This window comes from Electrophorus electricus, chromosome 23 (genome assembly GCF_041902795.1).
Source record: "Electrophorus electricus isolate QZ-2024a chromosome 23, ASM4190279v1, whole genome shotgun sequence".
Taxonomy (NCBI): domain Eukaryota; kingdom Metazoa; phylum Chordata; class Actinopteri; order Gymnotiformes; family Gymnotidae; genus Electrophorus; species Electrophorus electricus.
Window position 1 is genome coordinate 272,054 of NC_137519.1, and position 9,439 is coordinate 281,492.

The 9,439-nt window shown below is 42.2% G+C and overlaps 1 protein-coding gene across 1 annotated transcript; it reads left to right on the forward strand.

Annotated features, from left to right (window-relative positions):
- Window positions 1–951: 951 nt before the first annotated feature.
- On the forward strand, window positions 952–5,493 carry LOC145653229 (vang-like protein 2). Its single transcript, XM_081706410.1, has 3 exons — window positions 952–1,578; window positions 4,640–4,896; window positions 5,131–5,493. Exons 2-3 carry the CDS (start codon window positions 4,826–4,828, stop codon window positions 5,312–5,314), a joined length of 255 nt encoding a protein of 84 aa, XP_081562536.1. The 5' UTR covers window positions 952–1,578; window positions 4,640–4,825; the 3' UTR covers window positions 5,315–5,493.
- Window positions 5,494–9,439: the final 3,946 nt, after the last annotated feature.

The following is a 9,439-nucleotide window of genomic DNA, read 5'->3' on the forward strand; positions in this document are numbered from 1 at the left end:
TACGAGCAGCTTCAGATAGTGATACCAGGGAGTTCTCGATGTACATAAGCTTGGCTTTACTGGGGTTGAGCCTCAAGTGGTGGCTGTCATCCATGACACAATGTCAGTCAAGCATGCTGAGATAAGTCTGGAGACCTGCGTATCGGAGGGTGGGAAAGAAAGAAATAATTGGGTGTCATCAGCATAGCAGTGGTAGGAAAAGCCATGAGAAGATATTACATCACCAAGAGAACAGGTATACAAAGAGAAGAGGGCCTAATACTGAGCCCTGGGGGACACCAGAGGAGAGTCTACATGGATTGGAAGTGGATCCTTTCCATGTTACCTAAATGGACTGAAAACATTTCCATGCAGAGCCAGTCACACCAAGGCTGGAGAGAACAGAGAGGAGAATGTTGTGGTTTACTGTGTCAAAGGCTGCTGAAAGGTCCAGAAGAATCAGGACAGAAGACAGTTTGGCAGCTTTAGCAGCATAAAGATTCGCAGTCACTGCTATGAGGGCTGTTGAATGTGCTGGATTGTAGCCAGACTGATGGGGATCATGCAGCTACTTCTGTGTGAGGAAACCAGATAATGAATTGTAAACTTCTCGTTCAAGGGCTTTTGAGAGGAAAGAGAGAAGTGATACTGGTCTGTAACTGGTTATGTTGGTGCTGTTGAGTGTGGCATTCTTGAGGATTGGTACCACCCTGGTGGTTCTGAATGCAGAATGCAGATCTCTTGAGATCGTCTAGAACAGAGTGGAGGCAATGGGATCCAGCGGACATGTCGGATTGCTGGAAGTCAGGAGTTGAAGAGTTTTTCTGAGCAGAGAGGGGAAAAAGAAGCCAGAGAGTTGGATGTACAGGAATGAACACTGGCTGGAAGAATGGGAACAGAGGAAAAGGACCGGCGGATTGCTGCAACGTTCTCCTCAAAGAAGAGGATCAGACAAGGTTCAGACAAGAAGCCTTGAATTAACAGAATCTAAGGCAAAAATAATTAAACTCAGAGCCTACCATACCCAATCAGAGAATGATCCCGGAGAAAAACCCAAAGGACTACAGGCCATCTTTTGCGCCATGCAGTTTACGTTAGCTGTCCTAATTCTCTAGGATCGCTTTCTAAATACAACGCTGCTGTATTGAAGGTGGCCCGCAACCCAGATAACAGTCGGTCAACGATCAATAAAGAATCAAATCTACAAAAAAAAAAAAAAAATGAAGCTGAAGCAGGCGGTTAAATAATGACCTAAACTATGATCTGAAGTAGTATGGTAGAATAGGGTGAACAACGATTGAAAGCTGTATATTCGGTGAGTGATAACCTGTAGAATATTGAGGAAAGGGATCGGGAGTTTGGGACGGCGGGGCGACACAAGGAACATGGGGGAGGAGAAGTGTTGGCATGGGGCGTAGTCGGTGTAGTAGCCACGGTTTGAATGAAGGAGACGGAAATATGTGTTTCTGTGAATAACAGATGAGTAGCTGTTCCCGCAGGCAAAACAGGGGAAAACGGAGTGGAATTGTTTGGTTTAGGGAAGGTGCACGGCCAAAGGAACAGACAAGAAAGTGCGACGAGTACGCCTGTTGTCTAATAGTGAGTGTAAAGAAACGTGGCGTTAAAACTGCTCAAGCGTATAAGAGTGAGGATAAATTATATGCTTAGGTGAAACAATATTATGCATGCCGTAATGGAAAGTAAAGCATACGTTTTATGCTCTCTCCATGATCCTTAACGCTCTTCATTTGGATGGTTTTCCAGCCGAATAGCTCTGATTCGCAAGTGTCTGGGTGATGAATGATAGTATTCACACACGCAGCGGGGCTCAAGGCATTGAACCAACGCATAGTGGAAGAGTTGGGAACGGATCATGGATTTTACATTGCACTGATCTTAAGATGTAACGTATTGCCTTTAAGGATTACTTTCTTTATTTCCATAGAACTGGGCAGTGTTTTGCAAAATTTCACGACGTGGATGTTGAAAAGTGCATTTTATTCCAGTCTGGAAAACCCCTGCGCTTGGATTTTCTTTGTGCCGCAAGGTCCTTAGCATTCGGATGTAGCCCCTCGCAAAGAAAGGCAAGTCGCCTAATTTTTGTAGTCTTTTTTCCCCTCACAGCGAATTGAGGGAACGACGCCTGTCTTCGCTTTGTGTTTTTCACCTTTTAACTTTTGGAGCCAAGTAAAACTCATTTTAAGCGTCGCATTGTCCTGTCCGCGTCGCTGTGCTCTAAGCCTGCAGTAATTTAATAGTTCTTGGCGTATTGGTGGATAGGGTTATTGGAATACGGTGAACTCGGTGCTGACATGCAAACAAAATGGAACCGGATTGATGAACCCTGCTGGGTATTCTTTCATTTCCTTTGTGTGGAGTCTCGTCAAATTGTTTCTTAAACCCAAATACTTGATTTCAATAAAATAATTCTTAATGTTTCCACTCATTTCACTTGTTTATTGTTTTGGTGGCTTGAAGTGCATGTTTTAATGTATGCTTACAGCAGTAATCTTTGTATCAGTAGACGCAAACTGTTTCCACCATACCTTATTGCAGTCTTCATTGGAAAATGGGTTTGGCTACGATTTAATCCTTAGCTCGCCTAACTCCAGTAAACGCGAGAGAGAACCGATACTGTGTGTCAAGCAGCGACTTAAGTTGTTGCAAAAGCTGGGATGTAGATAGTCCTGGTTATGTATTTACAATCGAACACCAACTTAAACTTTTCTTAAATGTAGGTGCGGCGTAAACTGCCTTAGATTCATGGATATTTTGATTACTGTACCAAACTTGGTCCAGTCCCAGCATTCGAGCTTTTCAATGAAGGCCTCTAAGCCTCGGCCTGTCTTTGCGTGGGTGTTGGGGGCGCCCTGAGTACCTCCCCTGCAATTCTTGTCCACTGTTACTCTGAGGCATTTAGGCCTTACCCTGTGCAGACAATGATCCGCTGAGCTGGTTACGTCGCTTGGCGACAAGTAATTTGAGATCACTGTTGATGGTTTACACCTACCTACAAAATGACAATGGGTCAAAAAAAAAAAATGCATTGTTTCCAAACCACAGAATAATGCAAAGAAAACACATTCATGGTACTAATGTTTTAACTTAGGATTAGTTAAGAAATCAGTATTTGGTGGAATATCTCAGATTTTGATTGCAGCTTGTTCATGCATCTTCAGGTGTTCTCCACCAGTCTTTCACACTGCTTGTTAAATAAGCTTTGATTACCTAATCAGAATCTCATTAAATACAAAGAGCTGTACATGTGGTGGAATTCAACAGACTGTGGAATTGAAATCATTGCCAAATGCAGAGATACTGATTGGGACTGATCTCTTAATTTTCTTCGAGAGTTATGTTTTTATATATGAGTTTTTATTCTAACCTTTATTATAAAATGCATGGGGTTATGGTCCCATTCTATTCTGTTCAAACGTAGGCCTACTGTTTTTACAATTCCTGTGAGAAGCGTGTGTGTGTGAGAGAATCCAAGAGCCCCTATTTGAGATTGATGCGTGGCATGTGTTGGGAGTCTGCCCTCGACAAATGGTATCCTTGACTGTATTACCAGTTTTGTAAACAATCCCTGACAAGTGGGTGAGTAAGAAGTGCATGCACACAGACACAGCAGAAAGAGGAGGTCTGTGTTTTTGGCTTCCTAATCAGGAAAGCTTGCGTTCCCTTCATATACAGCCAATCAGAGAGAAGGGGACAGACATTTAGAAATAGAAAGTGAGGAAAGTTGTGGTTCTTCATTAAAGGAATTGGATTAAGAGTCACTATTCTTAAGAATGTGTTTAGTACCTACTCAGGCACACACAACAGCTTCTTCAATGACAGTTGCTGCTGTTATTTTAGAGCTGACCACACACACAGACCCAGGTAAACATACGAACAGCTCACTGACATATTTTTGCTCTCCCCAGAAATAGGGTTGTGTGGTTAAAGGTCATGTAACCATAGAAACCTAGCCCCCACACTGTTCACTGCTCCTGTACCCTCTTATTCATTCCTTTGGTAAGAGCCAAGCTTGGTAACCCTGGAGATGATGGGAGATGGCTGGTGTGTGTGTGTGTGTGTGTGTGTGTGTGTGTGTGTGTGTGAGAGTGATGAGACCTTGTGGTGAGTGTGAGAATTGTGAAAGTACCGATTCACAAAGTTGTTGAACGATGAGCCTGTTTTTGTAAATTGCTTCCTTAGGGTGAAAAACATTTAATACCTTGAAGGTGAAGTGGTGTGTAATGCTATTTTCTGGTTTGTTCATTATTCTTGCACAGTTCAATTAATAGATGAAGACTACAACCTTTGTTTCAATTTTCAGTGTGTATTCAAGATGTTCATTTTCAAAATGTGACTCAATTTTATACTATCACTGTTCTGGGACATTAATGGATTCATTGAAATATATAAAAACAGATCTTTATAGATCTCTACATATTATGGTGTTGCTCTGATTTTATATGCACTTGTTCATTCTGAATGAGAACAGATTGTAGTGAAATTGTGGGCACTTGTAGCTCACCTTTAAGAGCAGATAGAGCTTTGTGCTGACACCACCAGTCTTTGGTTTGATTAACAGGGAGCGTGTTCACTCTGAGATGTGTTGCTCTGGATTATGGTATTTGCTTTAAAGGTATACTTATTACTCTTCCTCCCTCAGGTTAGTCCTCCTCCTCCTCTTCAGCCTTCAAAATAGATTCTCTCAGGAGTAAGGTTGAACTGCTGCAGCTGCCGCTGGCTCTATCCTCTAAATCTATCTCAGAGCGCAAAACTCAACTGGGCATAGCAACAAAATGTTCCAGGAGGCGGAGCTGGGGTCCACAAACCCCGCCCACTGGCCCCAGACATGGACAACGAGTCACAGTACTCGGGCTACTCCTACAAGTCCTCCCATTCCCGTAGCTCTCGCAAGCACAGGTGCGTATGCCATTTCCCGACATTCTTCCCTTTTGCCTAAATGTGGGTGGGCATTGATGTTTTGTCTAGAACATACAAATGTGAATGTACACTACTGCAAACACTGAGGGTACCACCGTATCGTTATTTAACGATTATCCATTTTATGTTGCTTTATGTACCAACTTGGAGTATACTGTGTATATAAATGTTTATATACATCTGTGTGCGCATGCGTGTGTGGTGGTGTTTCAGGGATCGGAGAGACAGGCACCGCTCTAAGAGCAGGGACAGCAGAGGGGACAAATCGGTCACTATCCAGGCTCCTGGAGAGGCCCTGCTGGACACAGAGTCCACACGTGGAGATGATCGAGTCCATGTTTTCACTTCATACCTCCTCCAGCCTGGAAAACCATTCCACTATAGCTTCAGACCATAAAAAGTCTATAGTGCTTCAAAATATGAATGATTGACTTTTTTTTTTTTTTTTACTGAAATGTTGGACTGGGCATCTCATGTCTCCTCATGCAGTGTCAGAAATTTTGCTCTAAAATCTCGCAGTACACATATACGCAACACGCGTATAAAAACAACCAATAGGGAACAGCCTGCCATAGCTCACATGCCAACTACAAATAACAGTGGTATAGCAAAATGAGCATGAAGTATGTGGGACACAAAAATATTTTGTGCAGTTGTGGCAGCAGATAGAATGCCTTTTTGATGTCACATTTTTGTGACAAAAGCACAATATCTTAATGATCTAGCATGATAGTTTCCAGAAAATCTGTATCATGTAGTCCGATATTGAGAACAACTATCGATGGAGCACTGTGCCATGGAGTTTGGTCAAGGTTTCAGATGCATCGTCTTGTACAGTTTGAAATGCAAAACAATGTTTAAGACTGCTGGAATTGCACAGTGCAAAGGCAGGTTGGGGTGAGTACCAATGTTAGCTGGCATGCTTTTGTTGTAGACTTGATGGCCGATTCATTGTCTTTTTTCCAAGTCAAGCTTCCACACATTCACACTTGACACTGTAACCTCATCAGCATGGTATGTTACTCTACAAGTCAAGTTTTCAGAACCAACTGATGGTGAATGACATCTCAAAACTATTCTTGAACGTACTTTTTCAGATTTGAATTCCTTACTGAGAAGTTTGAAAGAACTTAGGAGTCGTTGTTGAGTTAAAAAAAAATGTGTCTGGAGTGTGAATGGCCATCATAACTTGCATTTTTCATCGGAGCCTTGCTCACTAAAGCTGTTATTTTAACTAAGCCTACTCGCTGGTTGAGTTAGCTAGACAGGCAAGCTTGTTAAGGTTTAATTCCCGAAGTTTGGGCCCTGCTGTCGGCTTGAATGTCAACACGTAGCCCCCAGGAGAGAGAGTTTCGCCTGTGAGCTAAGAAAGGGGGAGAGAGACAAGTACTCATGCATGTGAGCACACAGCTAGACAACATGGAAAAAAGACACCCAACATGCAGCAGGAGTGGCTAAAGCCATACAGAAAACATGAGTACATGAGAAAGTGTTTTTCATGAATATAGTGGAGTGTTCTGATAACAATTTGGTTTGTTTATTTCATAGAGCTTCAAATATTGCATTGATGGAACCAAATAGACATTTAGGAGGAATTTGCCATACTTGCCATACGTCCTTCGCCATATGCATTCTTGCATTTTTCTCTTTGCTGTTTTCTGTTATAGTCATAAATTCTACATATATTTATTGAGAAAATCCTTTAAAGAGGCGCATGTCCATCATCACGTTTTATTTGTTTGGCTTTTTTTTTGGTGTTAGATTCACTATTGTAAACAAAATTACTTTTTTTGCATTTGATGTTGATATCATTATGGCAGGATTTAGTGGAGGTACTGGTGTCTATATTAGATGATTAAATACACCGCACCAGCAGTTCTGAATCTTTGTGTTAAATAATCTATGCTGATTGTCACGATCAGTCCCTTCCATGTTCCGTGTTTTCCATGTCTTGTGTTTTGTTCCGTTCCACGGTTTCATTTTGTCCTCACACTGATTGCGTACACCTGTCCCTCGTTTCTAGTTCATGTATTTAAACCCTGCTGTGTGCCTTGGTCGTGGCTGCCTGTACACGGGCATCTCGTCGTTCCCGGAAGAAGCAGGGTCACGTTTATTTTGATAACGACGAGATCCCAGGTAAGCGTCTACCCGTCTTGACCAACGCTGCAGGGGGGAGCAGCCTGCAGCGCAAGACGTGAAACCACGGAAACAGGGAGTCCAGGAGGGTGGCCAATCGTGACATTATTACACTCAGGAATTAAAAAAAATATATTGTAGCATCCCATGAAATGTGATCTTTCACACATAATGAGAGCAGTTGGCAATGAACTAAAACTCAATTAAATATATCAACTTCCCCTTAAGCCTCTCATATACTCCACATTTAGGAACAAGCCTACTCCTACACAATAAGCAGTGCGGTATATGAAAAGAGCAGGCGTATCAAATAAACAGAGCAACATGGTTAAGGTCCAGCCAGATATGTAAATGTCTGCCAGAACATCCAGTGTGTGTCTGCCGTTCGGTCAAAACTGGATCAGTCCAGAGGCCGCCCCGTCAGATCTCTTTTGAACAAAACAGTGGTCGAAATGCTGTTGAGAACAGTTTTACAGTTACAACAACAGAAAAAAGACTCAAATATATGCTGGATGGTTTATTCATTAAGGGAGAAAGCTGTCTCTCTTGTGAAGGATTTGCCACAGAGACCTGGGCATGTGGTATGGTCTCTGCACGGTGCCGTCGTTACGCTCCAGACCCTCCACTAGAGGAGACAGAAACATCACAGTGGAAATAAAAACAATATAGTCCTGATGATTGGCATATGTGTAGTAGCTTGAGAGTGAAATGTGTGTGTGAGTGTGTGTGAAGGATTACTCCATAGATCCCTTTATGTGCTCGACTGTTTCATAAACGGAAGCGAATCCAGGGAGAGAGAAGTCTGGAGGAACGTCCTGCCAGTCAAAGCTAGGCAGACATCTCCCTAGTTCTGGGTGGAGGGAGAGACAGAAAATAATATGACTAACAATTAAACCTGCTGACTTATCACTGCAGGTATAAGTACTTTCCTGGTGGTTTGGTTATGTTTTGGTACATAGCATAGTCAAACTGTTACAAAACAGAATGGACAAATAGACAGGTAGTTGTGTAATCCTGCTGTCTGTACCTGGTTTACTTGGGGTGTAGAAATATGGACAAAGCTCTTGATTGAGGATGTCTTGGACACTCTGTAGTGGAAATGCATGTGAAAATCTCATTAACATGCAGAATGCTATGTATGCACAAATGCTATGTATGCGTGAGTGGCTAAGCCAATGCATGAATTACATGTACAAAGAGTTGCATATTGCAAAGACTTTTGATACGACAAATTCTGTTCTGTCAAGAGTGAGGTGAAGGTTTATTTCTCAGAGATGAAGCTGGTTACATTGCTTATTTGCAGTGTGAGGTTTTACCAATGTGGTTTGGGCGAGGTCAAGTCTAGGGTCACAATACTGCTGCTGAAAGAAGTCTTTAGGCAGGGCATTTGGGGCATACGCCTCTGGGGGCAACTTCCAGAACTCTGAAGGGCATTTTTTAACACAGACCTGCAAACCAACGCACAAACACACAGAGTGAAGGAGATCTTATTTGAGTAGCTAAACACAGTGTTGCTTTTTTTAATTTCTATCTACACTATTTACACATTGTTCATTGCATGATACAGCAAAAGGCTCCCAAACCAAGCAGCGAAAAGAGACCCAAGCCCCCAGAATTACAAACTGGCATTCACATATTACATGCTAAACTGTTTTGTAATAAATGAGTCTCATGTGCATATTTCTAAAAGGCTACTGACATACGTGTTTGGTTTCTGTACAATGTCAACAGGACATTTGTATGGAAATCTCACTTGAGTGGTTGGACACTGGAGACCCTCTAGAGTGGCGTCCATTTCTGTCGTTGCTCTGGCACACTTCAGAAGGTCAAAGTAGAGGATGTTTGGTTTGTCACTGAAACACGAGAGGATGCAGGAAACAAATGCAGCTTGACACATGAATATTAGCCAATTAAATAAACAATTTTTATTCAATTTTTTGAGTATGTGTATCAGGATTCAGTGCTGAAGAGTCACAACACTACCCAGCTAAGTGTTCTTTCTTCGAGGGTGAATTTGACAGGGGTAACCAATAAACTCTGCAGTGTTGTGACACTCCTAGACATGAGTTTGGACCCCTTGGTTTAGAGACAATCATTAAACACAAGTGATTTGATTGGTTCCACTTGTTGCTGTGCAGTGCCAATCATGAAAATCTTAAAGCTAAAGTCTAACCCATCTTGTCTTGTTGATGTTTCATGTTTCCACATGATTTGCACCTGCACAGCTCCATTGTAACCCTAGTCCGACTCACTAAAGTCCATTCGAAAGAATACTGACGGTGTTCCTTACATACTGGGTGTGCTGTTTTGGTATTCCTGTGAAGATATAAATACCAATCCAGTATGTGAGGGACTTACACATTGACTCCAGCTCCACAAAACATCC

Bases quoted from the DNA above. Each gene is read 5' to 3' on its own strand.
- LOC145653229 (XM_081706410.1), top strand. From the start codon at position 4,826: ATGGACAACGAGTCACAGTACTCGGGCTACTCCTACAAGTCCTCCCAT. The intron at 4,897-5,130 runs GTGCGTATGCCA...GTGGTGTTTCAG, and splicing joins CGTAGCTCTCGCAAGCACAG to GGATCGGAGAGACAGGCACC.